An 18180-nucleotide genomic window follows, 5' to 3' on the forward strand; every position below is an offset into this window, starting at 1 on the left:
TCTAAATCAAAGTCAGACAGACACAAAAAAAGCACCCAGACATGCTCCACAGACTTGCAAATGATTGCAAATTGTGCACTGGCACCTTTGGGCAGCTTTCACTATCAGTGATCAGGAGGCATGTTGGTTTGGGGATTCATCAGTTACATGGTCTGCTGAATAACAGTAGAATGGATCAGTGCTTTCAGGCATGGTGGCATGGGGATCATTATATGTGCCTGAGTATTGGCCAGCACTGACAGAAAGTAAACGACTTGTAGGACCAGGAAGAGTAGTCAGTTATGCGTAGCACAATCTTACATTCGTGCCCACAGCTCAAATACGCAGGCGTGACAGTATGCAGTTCCCCAGATGTACTTATGAGCAAGTAAGTGAAGATAACTGTTGTTTGACAACAAGTTCTACTTAAAGGGAAAGTTCAGCATTTTCTAAAGTGTTACGAACACTCGCTGTTCATATATCTGAAATGATCATTTTAGCAGGGAAAGAATAAATGTTATTTATTTTAATTCAAGTTAAAGATTTCATTGCAGGTCATTTTGGATGGTTTCTATTGGTCCATTCATTATGAACCATTTACACACTGTAAAAAGCTGCTGGTTTTATTACATGATATAAAAAAGAAAACAAAATCCAGGCTTTCAGGAGCAAAATTAGTATAATACAGTATCATATTGTTAATTTTAGTTACTCAAAATCAAAACAAGTCACATACACGATATGTCCAAATGTTTGTGGACATCCCTTTCAATTAACTCATTTAAGTTCATTGTACTTTAAGTTGCAACCATTGCTGACACAGATGTACAAATGCTCACACACAGATTGTCTAGTCCCTGTAGAGAAGTACTGCCAATAGAATAGGACTCTTTGGAGCAGATAAACGTAAACCTTTTTTCACCATGTCTAATGCCAGGGGTGGGCTAGAGGAATACTTATCCCCCCAGCATTGAGCTGTGGAGCAAGAAATGATGGTGCTTCATCTTCAATACTTTTGGATGAACTGGAGTTGAGGATGAAGTGAGGTGGTGATCATCAACATCCAGACCTCACTAACACTCTTGTTGCTGAATGCAATCAAATCCTCACAGCAGAAAATCTAGTAGTAAGCCTTCCCTGGACATAAAAACTGATGTGTTTTTTGTTTTCTTTTGTCTGTATAATGGATCTGTCAAAAACGAACATTGGGTTGACATCAAGCTCCATACTTTTGGTTATTTAACCTCATGACTTAAAACCAACAACAAATCACTGTGTAACAATGGTAATATTTCACATTTTATAGACATAAACATTCTAAAGTAGCAAACATTGGGTTTTGGTCACCATATCTCACAACTCATGGTTCAAGCCCATATGATGTTGGCATGTGGTGTTTGGAAGATGTTGGGTTTTGGCTACTTAACATCAGTACCAAGATCAGCTGTTGTCACTATTCTACATCAAACTAACGTTGGCTTTAGACGTTAAGGGTTAGTCACCCAAAACCACAACCGTCACTCAACCAGATAACAATGTCTATCAACATTGGTGGCCAGCTGGGAGGAGAGCAGAATGATCTGAGCATGGCTGTACTATGGCATTGCAGTTCAATTTACAGATTATTCATTTCCATGAGTCAGAGCAATTCAATTAGCTCTGCAGTCCATTTCAAATACTGGCATCATTAGGAAAGCGTGAGGTCCATAGTTTATGAATGTTTATTAGGACCATGTGCATCGTGTACATACAGTTGTTATCTTTGTATGAGTAATGGGCGCAGAGATGTTCGGGCGGGTATGATGCCTGGAGCAGACGTCATTCTTTCTTTAAGAAACTAGTCATCACACGTCCCAGTGCCTCTCTCTGACCTCAGTCCAATTACTGGATGTTTTACAATGCATGATTCTCTATTCTGGGAATAATTCATAATCTGAAACAGACCCGCGCTCTATATCAGACTCCAGCTACACTCTTAGCTAAAAGGGGACTATATACTGAAATACTCGTAGTTGCTATGTTATACAATTTACCCAGTCAGCATGCTGGGGACCCTTGTGAGATTAGAAAGGGCTGTAATGGTGGGGCCCATTTTGGAAGCCCATCTGGGTCCTGGTAACAACACATGTACAAACCAACTCAGAGCTCATACATCCACCTAAACTCAAACATCAAAACAAGAACATACTTTAAACTGAAAACACCTTAAACCCATTGTTTCAAAGTAGGGGTGGGCAACTGGGGCCAGAGTCCAGCACAGTTTGCTGATTTCCTTGCTCTAACAGACCTTCTAAAGCTGGCAACTAACAGGTGAGTTGAATCAGGTGTGTTTGAGCAGAAAAACTGTGTAGGAATGCAGACTTCCAGGACCAGAATTGCCCACTCCTGATTTAAAGGGAGCTCGTGTTACATTTGTCTTGCATTGGGCTCCACATTTGTGTGGTTCTATGTTCCAAAAACAGTATGATTTATTTTGACACTGCCTTTTTATAAGCTATTATAATTCTTTAGAATTTAACAGTTGTCTGTCACTGTGTCTTTAAGACTGATGTAAGATAAATGAGCTCTGCTTTTGATTGGATGCCCTGTGTTGTAGTTGTGTAATTGTGAATGGGCAGGACTAAACTGTGGTAGGCTGAATAGACGGTGACACGAGGTGTTGACATTGTGTTGTGACATAAATTAATTAACTTAATGATTGAATTAATAAATTTTTGCATTAATTTTTTCATGATATGGGCTCAAGACCTTTGTTACTCTGACATACACCGATTAGCCATAACATTAGCTATTGACTATTAGGCTGCAAGTCAACAGTCTGTTCTTGAAGGTGGTGTGTTAAAAGCATAAAATATGGGCAAGCATAAAAATCTGAGGCACTTTGACAAGGGCTACGTTGTGATGTGGCCCTGTGTTAGAACATCTACAAAACATCAGGAAGATCTTTGTAGGGGTTTTCAGTACTTACCAAAAGGTACATGGGGACATGGGCACCCAAGGCTCATTGATGAGATCCATGGAGACCCCACCTCCCAACTTACAAGACTTAAAGGGTCTACTTCAGATGTCTTGTCCAGTCCATGTCTACTCAAGGGGGACCTACTCAATATTAGACAGGTGTTGCTAAACATATGGCTGATCAGTGTATGTAAATGATCTCTGTTCTGATTGGCTGCTGTGCACTGTGCCTCATTCAAAAAGCAATGTGGGCTAAACCGCTGTAGGCTGAAGAGGCACATACATGTAAATGTGTTAGTTTTCATCACATCACAAAAACAATGAACTCGAAATGGGCTGCTTTTGCTGCTTTTTTATTTATGGAACATCTGGACTCGAAAGTCAATAGCACACTTTGACTTCAACAAATGTTAAAGCAATCAGCCGCTTATTTACAAAGAAGTGAGGAAATGTTCCAAGCATTTTAGCTCATTACCATGCCCTTCATTAGCTGGGTCAGGTGTGCTAGATAAACACAAGCACATGCAAAGAGAGAGATCGCCAAGTCCTAAATTGGGAACCATTGCATTAATATTATAGTACAGATGTTTGCCTACATACCGTTCTTGTCAAAAACGTTCTTGTCACTCTCTCTGTTTCACTGGTTCTCTGAAAGCCCAGCTCAAGTTACTTGAAATGTCGTGAAATGCTATTCATCATACAATAATGCAGTGTGCAGATATTTGATGAACACCCCAGAGAAATGACTGGGGGCGGAGAGAGGTAGATGAGAAAAGTTCATGTCACATTGTGTGCGTCACACTCACAGTACGATGAAGGATCATACGACACTTGGGAGAAGAAATGAAAAACCATGAGACCCCTTCCTAGGAAATGACATCTGGACTGCGCTAGTCACCAAAACAAAGGCCTATAATTAATAATCATATTGCTGGAGAGCTTTAGATGCTCTCATTCAGATGTTCTGTGCATGTTGAGAGAGGCATACCTCACTTTTCACCCTTTTGCTCTTCACTGTAAATGAAGCCCACTGAACAGCCCACATTGACCAGCCCCAAAATAATTTTCTTTCTAAGAGGACAAAGGATCAAATCCTCACAACAATGCTCCACAATCTAGCAGAAAGCCTTCCCTGGACAGAGAGACAGTTACTCCAACAAAAGATTTTTTAATACCCTTAATTTGAAACAATGAATGAGCAGGTGTCCCAATACTTTTGTCAATAGTGCATTAAATACCCAATAATATACACTTACCAAGCATTTCATTAACACTTGTACCCCTACTCATTGAGGAGGCGGTCCAATGGTGTGGAGGCAGTTTTTTGGCACACTTCGGACCCACCGATACCAATCCATCATCGTTTGAATGCCACTGCTGATTTGATTATTGTTGCTGATCATGTGCATCTATTCATTACCACAACTTACCCATCTTCAAACGCCTACTTCCAGCAGGATAATGCACTATGTCACAAAGCAGAAGTCATCACAAACTGATTGTATAAACATGGCAGCGACTTCAGAGTGCTTCACTATGCTGGGTAGGGCCTCTTTTCTCCCACATGATGTTGGAAACATCCCTTTGAGAATCTGATCATTGTTGACTTGTCTGTGCCTCGCAATTCCTGCTGATGTTTGGGGATCATGCTGGATCTGAATCCAATAAAACCCCTTTGGGATGTGGTACAATCCAACAGAACCCCTTGTTGCACCCTATCCCAAAGAGGTTTTATTGGATTCAGATCCAGCATGAAAGTGTTCCTGAAATCTGAATCTGCAGGAAATGCAGGACATTCACGTCAACAAGGACCAGAATCTCAAAGGAATGTTTCCAACATCCTACAGAAGAAAGGAGGCCCTACTTAACAGCACTTACTTCTGTTAGGGACAGAGAGCTTCTACAATCATTTAAAATCAATTCCTTCATTAAAATTTGATCCCTGATGCGCCAGCATGGTTAGCTGGCAGTTTGAATGATGATAATGCATATTTTCAAAATTCCCTCTGCTTCCCTCATGGTCACAGTTATTAATTAATAATGAAGTCTTATTTAAGGCTTTCTAGCTTGTTTTTCATACTAATTACATAAATTATACATTATTTGATTTTATATAATAAGTAATGGCAGTCCTTATGACATAGCTCAGGGTAACCAAATAAAGGGCCCATATCTAACACTCTCCCTGTATTTTATAGGTTTATTTATGTTATTTATTTATTTTTGTATATTCATTATCACGCAATCATTGCCCAGACTCTCTTTTTCCCTTGGAATTAAACATATAATAATTCTCATTCCTGTGCCTGTCAGACTAATATATCACTGCTTAAGGGTGTAAAAAATGTTGAATTATATATTAATATATTGAAATATCACCATATTATGTTTTGCAGTACTGTATCGATTCTCACAAACAGTATATATTTCATTGTTTTATAGTTTATCTTGTAAAGACTGGTGACAGACAGTGGTTCATTTTGTGTTGTGTTTAAACCCGATCACTAGATGGCAGTGTTCAGATCCCACTGTTCTGATTGAATCAAAAGTCTATGTTTTTCGGGATTATTTTCTGTATATGATGGTGTGTTTTTACAGTACGACAGTTTTCCTATAATTAGATTTTTTGTCATTTTTATATACATTTGGTATATATTTATATATAAGACATATTTAATATATCTTTGCTTACAGTATTGCAGTATATTGCATTGGGGTCATTATTAATATACAGCCATATTACTACTGCCATACAACAACCTTGTATCTCTACAAATGGTAGTTTTAGATAAGGAGACCTTTCTTTAGAAACAACTTTCAATGGAAGTCAATATAAAATATTTTATCCGAAGTCGTTTTGGAGCCATTTCTATTGGTCTGTTTATTGTGCTATTTTTTTTGACACAATGTTAAAAAAAACTGTCAGATTCATAATGACAAAAATGGAGGCTTTTTTGTGACAGTGAAAATATAAAACTCTTCTGATTGGCTGCCCTGCTTTACGCCTAATTCGAGAAGCAGTCTATAGGGTTAGTAATAAATAGGGAGGTATATGTAAATGAATTGGTTTGGTGACTTCTCAAAAACAATACGTTTTTTAGCTTAGTTTCTATGTATGGACGTCATGAACTTTACACACTACATTAAAGTGATTTTGCCAAGAAATTACTTTAGGTTGACTCAAACCTTTACAACACATCTTCTCCCTCAGTCTTTTATTGCCTCAGTCTTTTATTGTTTCTCTCTCGTTCTCTCTCTGTGTGTGTGTATGACTGAAAAACCAGCTCGTTTTCTCCTCCATTTGCCATTAGATCAATAAACACAACAATCAGCTATGTGAAGCGAGTACGGGCCACAGTCAAAGCAGGAGCATTCTGTTTTAAGACCACAGACCCACCTTCACTGTTTTTCCATGACGTCCTGCCACGATTGTTAGCAACGTTAGGCATCTGTCATTATTGGTAGTGTGTCTTTGTCTCAATTGCAGACGGTTTTCCAGCAATTTAGTTTGATATTAAGCTTGACCTTTCTGACTCATCTGACATATCTAAAGTAAAGCCATCTGGATTTAGGCTTACATCATACCAGGCTGTTAATATAGGATTATAAATACTGCATAAACACTCTGATTCAAAACATTATACATAAAGAAAAAATGAATGTAGTCGATTTGGTTGGAAAAATCAACAATTCTGGACAATAATACAGACATCTAAGAATTTGCCGTTAGCTGGAAAGCCTTCAACTGCTTTCTTCAACACATTGTTTTGATTAAACTGCAGTTTCAGCTACAAACCTTGCCTGTCAGACCTGTATATACAAAAAATCTGGTTCTTAGATTCCTGTAAATCCTGGATTCTGTTGGTAACTGAATTACTGAGTAGAGATGGCACAATGTCACAATATACCAAATACCAAAAGCTTGAGACTTCAGTTGTTTGGGTGAATTTAGGGGTGTTTGGGGTGTTTATTGTATGAGAATTATTTATTAAAGTGCCTCCATTTTACACTACATGGACAAAAGTACTGGGACACCTGACCATGCATTGTTTCTTCTGAAATCAAGGGTATTAAGTAGAGATGTTCCTGCTTTTGTTGTAGTTACTGTCTCTACTGTTCAGGGAAGAAGGCTTTCTATTAGATTGTGGAGCATTACAATCAGCTACAAGAGCATTAGTGAGGTCAGGATGTTGGATGAAATTCCCTTATGGTAGATAGACAGATTTTGTTGTTAGAAAATGTGCTATAGATTTTGCTGTTTATAGAAGTCTGATTAGGTGCTATACTGCTTCTTGAGAAATTACTTCCGCTGGACCACTCGGACTGTCCAACCTGAGGTTTTTGCTGGGGTTGAAAATGTGTGGTGCGAACTTGACATAAGCAGTCTGAACATTGCTGTGCATGAATCTTCAAACCAAACAACACAATGAATTATAGGTATTCCAGATGTCATCGTTTGTACAATACTTATTGCGGTGCATTGTGGGATTGTTACAGCGCACTGATGTGTTTTCGTACACTAACTACAAAATGGTCCACAGTAGTGCACTGGGCACAGTTTCGGATACAGCTAAGAAGTATTGCAGAACCTCTGCTGGACACAGCGACAAAAGCATCCGTTCTCAAAAATGTCAGGATACGTGTGGACAGGGCCTCAGTCTCCCGAGGAACAGTTCCTCTTCTGCTTTTCCTTACATATAATCACACTAATGCACACACATGTGCTTTTGACCACACTTTTTAACACTGTAGGTTTAAGGTAGAGGTCAAATTAGGCACTGTTCTTACTGAACACGTGGATGTGATCATCCTATTAACAGTAGCCAGAAGTCTTTGCCTGAAGCTCCTGCGAACCTTGCCATCTTGATCCAAAATCAAAGCCAGTTGGGCCTGCTCAGCATTTTCATTCAGGACACACAGCATAGTAAGAGGGTAAAACTACTGTTCTGTATCCTGCAGTACACCTGTGTAGAAACATCTGGGTTTATGCTTCTCTATGCATTTATTCAGGTATTTTTTACATTAGTTTATCAATCACCTGTATCTATTTATAGTTCTAGGTGTTCTAATATTTTACAGATGTCTGGCATTTGCCATCTCTCCTATAAAAGTCAAATGAATTCATGCTCTAATAAAGATGATAGAGCAGCACCCCCTAGTGGAGGAATCTGTAAGCACTCAGGAATGCATATTCAGACTACAGCAGTTATGCAGAATTATGTCATTACGCAGCATATCATATTTAATCAATTAGTTAAATCTTTAAAAAAAAGGAGACATTTTACTTGGACATGCCTTTTTAGCATTATGTTAAAAAGCATTACATGCTCATCCTTGTCTATTGTATTTTAAACTAGGGGGCAAAGTCAGAATTACTTGGATGGCTTTTTAATTTCTTAAAAATCACCAAGATACTTTAAATGACCTGTTACAAACATTAAATGAGGTCTTCTGCACTGTTAATCCAAGTCATTATGTTAAAAGGGGTCAATGAATTTCTTGCAGCAATTATTTTTAAGGTAAAAAGATGAACCCTTCTGACCTTAAACTATAGCTCTATCCCTTCCAATCCAAATATAGTTGAGACTTAAGACAACTTCATCAACCACAGGGACAGTCTGTCCTGGGTGGACTGGCCATCAAATCAGTGTGCTCAATGACCAAGCTTAGATAGATAGATACACGCTGCTCGACTGCACAAAACCAGTGAGGTCTGTGCAGGAAAGGATGGGAAGGACTTTCAAATTTCAAGCTGAAAAAAGCTCATTAAAAGTTTTATTTCTGTCATTTTTTACCTTTAAGACAATAGGGGGGCACTTCAGGCAAACCAGTCAGACAAAAATATGACAATCAAAACATGAATGCGAGCATAAAGGTATATTTATTTTTATTGGAAAACATTTATATATATACTGCGCATATTATTCATACACTTCACATTGTGAGCAGTCCTTGATCCAACTACGCCTTTCGCCTTCTACAGCTGACCAAAACCTATTAAAGGACCATTCTGAATAGCTCAGCAGTAAAACTCTGCACCGCCATTGTTCACAACAGTAAGAACTCCAATATTACTTTGAGTAACCGAAACGAACAAGTCGTCAGAATCACCATTGTCCCTCTGCAATTGACCTTGGTAGCACACTCTTCAATCATACTGCAAGCAAAGCGCAGATGAGATTTGGAGCACTTAACAAGAGGCTCGGACAAAACCACAAGAGCAAGAGACAAATGACTCGTAAAAGGAGCAGAAATGTCCCCGTCTGCATCCGAACATATATTTTACACCAAAGTGCAGACCGTACACCCTGTGTGTGTGTGTGTGTATGTGTATATATATATACATACATACATACATACATACATATATACATACACACACACACACACATATATATATATATATATATATTCATCTGCGGTATAGAGGTCCTAGTTTTCTAAAAGTTGTCTTGTGTGAAGCTCGGAGGCTGAAGATTATATGGCACGTCTCAAAACCATGTTAAAACAAAGTCACAGGTCATGCTAGATAACAACAACAACAGGCGATGCAAAGTTCACCAGACGTTAACAGTGAAGAACAATACATTTAAGAAGCTTAACAATGAGAATAGCATTGATGACTCAGTCTTTTCCAGTCACGCCATCGGGATATCCAGTTCTTCAGTCCTTGAACTTTTTAAGTTTCAGTGCCTCAGTAAAGACTGCAGCCAGCACAACACAGGAACATCACCTCCTTTACAATAAAGATTAACCTGTCAAATCTTATCACTGGCCAACAAGGAAATTCCTTCAAACCTCAGTGATACATTTTGAAAATGTTTGAGTACGTTATAAATTATAATACAGTACTTGCATACATAAACATGTGGTTGTTTTACCTTTCAAACGTTTAATTTGAAACAGAGGAGCCGAGTTTAAGAGTTAAAGCATGACTTCACCACAACGGGCACATGCAATTATTTTTGTTCTCTCTAATTAAAATGCAGCACTTTGACCCTTAGAACAATTACAACATTTAATTTGGTTTAACTGTTTGCTTTTTTTTTCTTTTCTTTTCTTCCATTTATTTGGATGAGAAACGTTCACCACATGGAAAGTACTGCCATCTTACACATGGACTTCAACTCATTTTCGACTTGTGTACAGCCCTGTCCTCAAATTGTGGCAGATCTGGAGTTATTGGCTCCGAAATGGCTCATGCAGTTATGCTTGGTCCATTCACTTCTGCTGGGACTACTCTGCAAATTACACTTTAGTTCTATTTTGGTTGGACTCTGCGGAATTTGAAATTCTTAGTATTAGCTGAAGTAAACTTCTGATTGTTTTTTTTTTCTAAAGACAGAGTGATCTTAGTAGGACAAGCAATGTAAGAGTGAGAGAGAGAGAAAGATGTACACCTTTCACTTTGCAGTCATCATTTGCACAAATTCTGAAAGAAACAGAAATGCACACGGATTAGAAACTGAATGATTACTGTACATTAAAAGGTTAAACCCCCAAGAACTCTACTTAGACACACCCAAACCTTCCATGTGTGTGTTTTTTTTCAAGACACAAAAGGCTGCATTACAGAATGTTTTCAATATTAATAATTTTACATAACCTTGAGATTGAAAACTACAGCATTGTCCCATCCCCACTGTAAGCCTCCAAGTTACAGGAGAGGTTATTTAACCATTCAGGCCAGGGTAAGCTAAGCTAAGATGCCAAAGTAAAGGGCCATGGCTAAGAGTCATAACCAAAATAACACCCATAAAATCTTCACGCTGTGGAACCTCAGCGTGGTCTGAAAAGATATGAATTTGAGATAGCTTACCTTCATAATTCACTTGTCCGTCACCATCGATGTCAGCTTCTCGAATCATCTCATCCACCTCCTCGTCCGTCAGTTTCTCACCTAGGTTAGTCATGACATGACGCAGCTCAGCTGCACTGATGTAGCCATTTCCATCCTGTAAGGGGGAAGGGAATCAGAACTGAAAGATTCTGAACAAAACCAGAAAAAGAAGTGACACTTAGTTTGACTCTGGTTTATGACTCAATTAGGGCTGCAACAGCTAATTAACATTTTCGCTAATGTCAATAATGATAAACTGTTGTCAACAAACATCAAAACAAGACAACCATATTCACCCTTAGTGTTGGACGCACATAAAAAATTGGGCCTCCGCCTTTAACCCATCCGTGCTATAGACACACAGACACTGAGCACACATGCCCGTGGCATTGGGCAGTCATTGCAACAACGCCCAGGGAGCAGAGAAGGGCCTTGCTCAAGGGCCCTACTCAAAGGCCCAACAGGGGCAGCTTGCCAAGCCTGGGTTAATTTACAAGAAGTAAGTCAAAAATATGAAAACACCTCACTTTAACATGAATTTATTAAAAGGTTTGCTATAAGATGTGTGAAACACTGCAGCAGAAATAATATGAAACCTAACCAGCATGTCCTCTCCTTTTCAGCTCTGTGTTAGTTTAGCCAACACAACAATCACTGTAGGCTGAAGAGACAAGCTACAACTACATCAAAACAGCGCAGCAAAATTTTACTTTACTTAGCGGTTATCACAGCATAATATTTCCTTTAGTCTGCCTGCTGCTAAAGTTGTGTGTGTTTATGGAGGTCTGTCGCTCTTCACACAGGGGCTCTCCCCACTGTAAAAGAGCATGACACCCTCCTCCTCCTTTGACATGACCTAAAAATACACCAGACCAGTGTCACGCTCTGCACTTTAGCTTAATTAGCCTTGTTACACTTTGCCTACCTTTAGGAATGTTTTCTGGTCAGGGAGTTAGGGCAGTTTTGTTTCTTCTGTTTCACTAGTCGTGTTTTTCAGTTGTTTTGGTTGTTATTTTAGGCATATGCTCACCACAGAAGCTGTTTCTGAACCAGCTAAAATCCAGTGTTTGGTTTGGCAGTGAGTCTAAGGAGAGAGTTTACTCTCATTTTGTTACTGAAAAACAGTTTCAGTCTTAAGACTATTTGACTTTCTGACCACATGAAAACCATGTTTCAGGTCACTGAAAACAGAAGATCTTTCAGAAGATGCACTCCATTTTTGTGTTTTCATGTGGTCTGTTTGTTTTTTGTTTTTTTAAGAAGCTGTGCCTGCTTCTCGTGTGATCAACTGCCTTAGGTTGTGTCTGACGTGAATGATGACCATCTGTTTCTGTGCTCAGTAATATTTGATTGGATACATAGTGTCCCTCACCACAAACACTACGTAATTCATCTTTTCCTCATCATTACATGTGAATTGTCTGAATATAAATACCAAGTTTATGTAGAATTAGCAGGCTGTAATTGGACGATCGAGTATTTGTTCTTTTATTCTATTTTTGGGCAAAAACAATTTTTCTTTTCCCAAATAATCTAAATCAACTATACAGTTATTTATATTAGTTGTTTAGTCCAATTGTACCCTTTTTGGTAGTGCCAATTAACCCACCAGTTACTAACTCATCACCAGTACTAACAATGCTGCTGCATGCTCCACTAGCATTAACACGTCTTTTTGAACTGCTGCTGATGCGGCATGCTCAGCCGATGCAGCATTGCCTGGCGCCTGTGCTGTCCAACATCACTTTTTAGTGATGAGGGGAGAGAGAAAAGTACCATCTACCCACCTGGAGGGTATACGGCTAATTGTGCTTTCTAAGACCGCTGATGGCAAAGCAGCATGGCTCGGGATTCTAACTTGTAACTTCCGGGCCATAGTGGTAGTGCAATAGTCCGCTGAGCCACTTGGAGCCCCAAAGTTAGTTACTTATTTTTTGTTTTGCAGAAATTTGATTTAGAATGAGATGCTTTGTTTTACAGAGCATTATGCAACAAATCTTCTATTTTAAATCTGAATTTTTCAGTTGACAGACTAATAATTCCAAAAGTACAGCAAAATTCTGGAGTTTAATTAGCTCCCGGTTGATTGAATCTAGGGCTGCAACAAACAACTATGTTTTTAATCATTTTAATTCAACAAGTCACTTCACTCTGAAATACCCACAAACACAAACATGAAACAAGACCTGTTCAAGTAAACAAGAGTCTTATTTAATGCTGGAAGGTCAATATGATCCAAAGAGAGGGATACAGAACCCTAGATGGCTTTCAAAGCTTTATAAATTCACTTCAGCGTGAAGCTGATAAAAACATGCCCATTGTGTTGCCTCACCTTGTCAAAGACTCTGAACGCTTCTCGGATTTCCTCTTCACTGTCTGTATCCTTCATCTTCCTGGCCATCATGGTCAAAAACTCTGGGAAATCTATTGTTCCATTTCCTGGAGATGCATCATATGTTGTTTATACTAAAGCAAATAATCAATATCCAAACAAAGCAATCCAGTAAGCCCCTTTTCATTTGCTTTTGAGGTCTAAACCTGCAGAACCAGACTCACCATCAGCATCCACTTCATTTATCATGTCCTGCAGCTCAGCCTCTGTGGGGTTCTGGCCCAGAGAGCGCATCACAGTGCCCAGCTCTTTAGTTGTGATGGTGCCATCGCCATCTTTGTCAAAGAGGGAAAACGCCTCTTTGAACTCTGTTGGATTGGAGGAGGAGGGGGGGGGGTATTCAATTAGTTCAAAATTACCAACAATAAATTTCCCATGACATTAAAATAAATGTGTGTAAAATATGTGGTTAAAGTAAGCAGTGACTTGTTTAGGTATGTTCTCCAACAGTATACTTAAATCAGAGAGCTTGTGTGTGAGTCAAAACAAAAACAACCATTAGTCCACCAATACCATTACCACTCACCAGCAATTTGTTCCTCGGTCAGCTGGTCTGCCTGCAACAGACAAAAAGAGAGAACCTCAAAGCAGTGTCACTATCACACTCCAGTTGTGGAGCACTCTCACACAAGCACCTCTGACTTAGAGAGTGCAATGAAGGACATGTATAAATTCTCCTCAGCCTGAAATAGCCATGGCGGTATAATTAGAGAGTGCTACTAAGAGGGTCACCAATGTAGCACACATAAAACGACTGCACCTCTCTACGACAGTTCATTAACCAGTTGCTAAAACTGGGTGGATTCAGTCTGTGCTTTACTTAGTGAGACATTGTGTTTCAGACAAAAGCTCAGTACATTTTCTTCACCCAGAGCCCACACGGGTTACTGTTGCTCTTCTATGTGCTTTGAGCACTAGATGCAGGGATTTGTCCGCTACTTAAATTCCACCACCCTGTTTTAAAACTGCACTACAGCCAACATTTGTCTTGTATTTTATAAGTTTCATAGCACAAGAGGAGACGAAAGACATGGCAAATCCAGATGTACACTACCAGTTTTAGAAGACCACCATATTCCCCACTGTTACTGATATATATTAATATTTAAGCACTTCAAATCCTACAAGTAACCTGAAAAGTCCAGGTCCTTCAAATAATACAATGGTATGCAGTAAACTACCAAGACTTGTGAAAAGATTAAACTGAACTGAAGTTTCTGACAGTCAACAGCATGTGTGATAAGCGGCTCAAGTGACAACATCTTACAGCGAAGAGTCACACTGTCCCAAGTCACAGTTTTAACTGTGAAATGAGGACTACACAAAGGCTGCAGGTTTAACAGGTGGAGTGGCAGCAGCAGCAAGAATGCAGGCTCATCTGGGTCATACAACACTGCCAGTGGTTTACTGAAAAAACTGAGGGTGATCTAAAGCTTTCGACTGGTTGTGTAAAGGAAAATCACCATGGATGACCTGTGAAAGAGCAAATCACCTCACCCCATGTAAATGTAATCCTGAACAGGGCTTTTATAGAGAAACATGTAGTTGGACAGTCCTCACTCTTCTCAAAGTACTAAGGATATTTACACAAATCAGGCTCTGGTCAAAGGCCTTAAAGAGCATTTTAATGACTGCAGCAATTCCAGAGCAAGTGGAGCATGAGGGGACAAATGTTTGTCATGCAACAGCAGTCCTCAAGACCTCAGAGTTGCATTCCAATGTGGAGCACTGCATACTGCAGATCCAGCAAGCAAACTCTCAGGCACCCTGCGGATGGCAATTATCATGTTTACAATTACTACTGGGTGGGCCTGCTGTGCACACCGAAGATGGCTAGGCATACTGTTGTCAATTTTGGGTAGAAATCTCAAGGGCAAGTCTGTCTTTAGGAGTGGCATGCTGATAACATTTACAGAAGACAAATCCCCCTACAATGTTTAAAAAGAACCACCAGATCTTTTATAATCAATGAAGACAAGTTCCTCATTCATGTAAACATACTTCGCCTGACTCAGATTTCAGGAGAAGCGTGTGTTGTACACACAGGAGATTAGATGTTTACAGAAAGGATAGTAATGGATGCTAAAAATGTTTCCTTTGAATGGTGACTTCAGGCAGGTCCTCTAAACAACGATGAAGAAGACAGGACAAGGACTTCAGACAGGTCCTGTTAAATACTGAATGATGCCCGTCCTGGGAGGCTTTTCTGCACAGTCTACTGAGGAAGCACCATGCAGTTGATATCATTTCACTGGTCAAAGGCAGCTGCTGGCTGTCACAGAGTTACTGCAGATCCAGTGTCAGGGTGCTGCAGCACAGACGATGATTTGGTTCAATGCAGGGGAGGAAGAATAAGGAGGAGGAGGAGGAGGAAGAAGAGGAGGGGAGGGGGAAGGAGGAGGGATGGCAGCAGTCTGTAGACTCCATCTGCTGCCAGCTTGTGTTTGCCAGCTCACCTCAGATCCAGGTGAAACCTTCACAGACACATTTCAAACCAATGTGGAGCATGTTGGAGAACACCTGACTATACTATATTTTAAGATATTACATATTTACCAATGAGCAGCAACCTCTTCACCCACACTATATGGACAGCAGTACTGGGACACCTGCTCATTCATCGGTTCTTCTAAAATCAGAGGTATTAAAAAAAGGCTGATCCTGCTTTTGTTGAAGGAGCTGTCGTTGCTGTCCAATTAAGACTTTCTACTAAATTCTGGAGCATCGCTGTGAGGATTTGATTGCATTTAGTGACAAGAGTCTTGAGGAGGTGAGGTCAGGATGTGGGACGATCACCACCCCACCCCACCCGCATCCACAACTCACCAGCTCATCCCAAAAGTACTGGACGGCGTCCCACTGCTGGAGTCCCACTGCTCCACAGCTCAATATAGGTGCATGTTAATCTGCTCCAGAGTGGTCCTATTCTAGTGGCAATACTTATTTACAGGAACTAGACATCTATGTCAGCCATGGGTGCAATTTTAAGTCAGCATTCAGTTAAAGGGGGTGTCCACAAACATTTGGACATAGAGTGTAGATGGTGGGAGAGGTGGCCAGCTTGCATTCGGGTTTCAGAAGATCTAGCTAGCTAAAGATTCAGACAGCTGGAAATTTCCAGAAGTGACTAATTTTCCTCGAACTGCAGCTCTGCGCTGGGTTTACAGTAGCCTACGTTAGGTTAGCCAGCCAACTGCCGGGCCAAGTTATTTTTGTACCACCTGCGATTATCTCACTCACCCATTTTCTCCGGTAGGCGATAAGCTTAGATAGCGTTACAGCACGTAGAATTCAATGGTGGCGAATCCAGGTCCAGAAAGTACAAATCCAGCCCGGGGTTTCGATCCGATTACCAAGTCAGCTCTGATGCAGCTGGAACAAAATCCTGGGCTGGATTTTTACTTTCTAGACCTGGATTTGCCACCGCTGGTAAAACGAACAGCAGCTATCTATCTATCTATCTATCTATCTAACTATACAAGCTTCAAAACAGTCCTGCGTGAAGTTATTGTAAACCTATACACTTCGGTAAGCTGCTAAATAAGACGCCGCCCGTATTAGGAGCTAACGGCTGCCATCCATATTTTGTGCAGACAGCCAGCCAGCCAGCGTTGACGTTAGCTAGCTAGCTAGCTAGCTATCTAGCTAACCTAGCTAGCTGCCTAGATATCATCACTATCACTACTATTCATACATCATGGTCACGTTAGCTAGATAGCAAGCTCTGAAAAACCAGACTCGGAGCTTTTGCAAACCCATTTGTGTTCACTGCGACCCAAACACAGCCTACACCCGCTGTAAGTGGCTACTCAGGATTTAGCTAGCTAGCTAGTGCTGGCTGGCTGGGTGGCAGGCTGGGTGGCAGGCAGGCAGGCAGGCTGACCCTACTGTCGGAGTCTCCCCGCAGGCAGCTCACTCACTAACCGCCGGTTTAAGATCGATACTCACCATTTTACCTCACTGGTTTACAGAAAATCCGCTTGGAATATGTAGTCTGTGAACTGTGCTCGGCCTTGGGCTTGGGCTTCGCAGGAGATAACAGCCGCTAACGTTAACTGACTAGCTACAACCGGAGCGGTCTGTGGTGTGAAGTGCTGGAGCTGAAAGTGCGGTGGGGGAGCGGCCTCGTCAGCACTAGATTCTTCCGCGGAGGAACACCATTCATCAGACCTAATCACACGGCCCCCAGTGTGTCAGCATAATAATTATGGATTCAGTCTGTTTATCTGTTTATTTATCTTTATTTTTTCTTTATTTATTTCGTTTTGTTGCTTTTCTCGCATTTATGTCTTTCACCCTGTCTTTCTTTGTAATACTAAAGTGCTATAATAAACTGCAGTAGTTTAGACCTATAATATTACTGTAGTACACATTCCTATAGTTTTAACTAGGCTATATATCTTTATTTTTATTTCCCTATCTTTATTCTTTCATCTACATAACGACTTTTCTATCATATGCATTCATATTTATTTATTTATCTTATAGTATTGTTTTGTTTTATTACAGTAAGTTAATTTATTGTTTATATATGTATTGTTAAGTATTAAATGATCATTTTCTTAGTATTTAGTGCTTCAGTATATAGCTAATTTATCATCATGGTTTTACACAATTTTAACTTTTAACTCACAATATTGTTCGACATTTGTAACTGGAACAGATGATAAGTACGTTTGTAACGTTTGTAGTTATTATAATAACTGTGCTTTATGGTTAATATATTATGCATATTATGCATATAGGTACTGTCTCTTTGAGTTTATATTACATTGATGTTCCACATCCATATCAGGTAAGACTGTGTTCCACAAAAGAGCCTATTCTTACAAATGTAAACGTTGTCTTGTGTTGTTATATTCAGTATTATTTCCCAGATAACATGTAAAGAATGGAGTAAAGTAATTATCGTTGCAGTTATGAGGGTAAAGAGTCCTAGACGTGACTCCCTCTGCTGACTGGAAAGTCAACCGTCAAGCTATACTCAGAGCAGGACATGTATGTATGTATT

At 39.9% G+C, this 18180-nt stretch overlaps 1 protein-coding gene across 2 annotated transcripts; it reads right to left on the minus strand.

Moving 5' to 3' along the window:
• Positions 1 to 8807: 8807 nt before the first annotated feature.
• Positions 8808 to 17285, minus strand: calm3a (calmodulin 3a (phosphorylase kinase, delta)). 2 transcript variants are annotated; one of them, XM_072691697.1, is made up of 7 exons: positions 17118 to 17285; positions 13696 to 13726; positions 13334 to 13477; positions 13110 to 13216; positions 10757 to 10892; positions 10338 to 10369; positions 8808 to 9673 (listed from the first exon to the last, which is right to left on the minus strand). In XM_072691697.1, the coding sequence occupies exons 1-6, from the start codon at positions 17118 to 17120 to the stop codon at positions 10341 to 10343; spliced, it is 450 nt and encodes a 149-aa protein (XP_072547798.1). In that variant the 5' UTR covers positions 17121 to 17285; the 3' UTR covers positions 8808 to 9673; positions 10338 to 10340. The 2 variants fall into 2 exon arrangements, with proteins under 2 accessions (XP_072547798.1, XP_072547797.1); XM_072691696.1 differs by having other exon boundaries at positions 8808 to 10369.
• Between the last annotated feature and the right edge of the window lie 895 nt (positions 17286 to 18180).

This window comes from Salminus brasiliensis, chromosome 11, assembly GCF_030463535.1.
Source record: "Salminus brasiliensis chromosome 11, fSalBra1.hap2, whole genome shotgun sequence".
NCBI classification, from domain to species: Eukaryota; Metazoa; Chordata; class Actinopteri; order Characiformes; family Bryconidae; genus Salminus; species Salminus brasiliensis.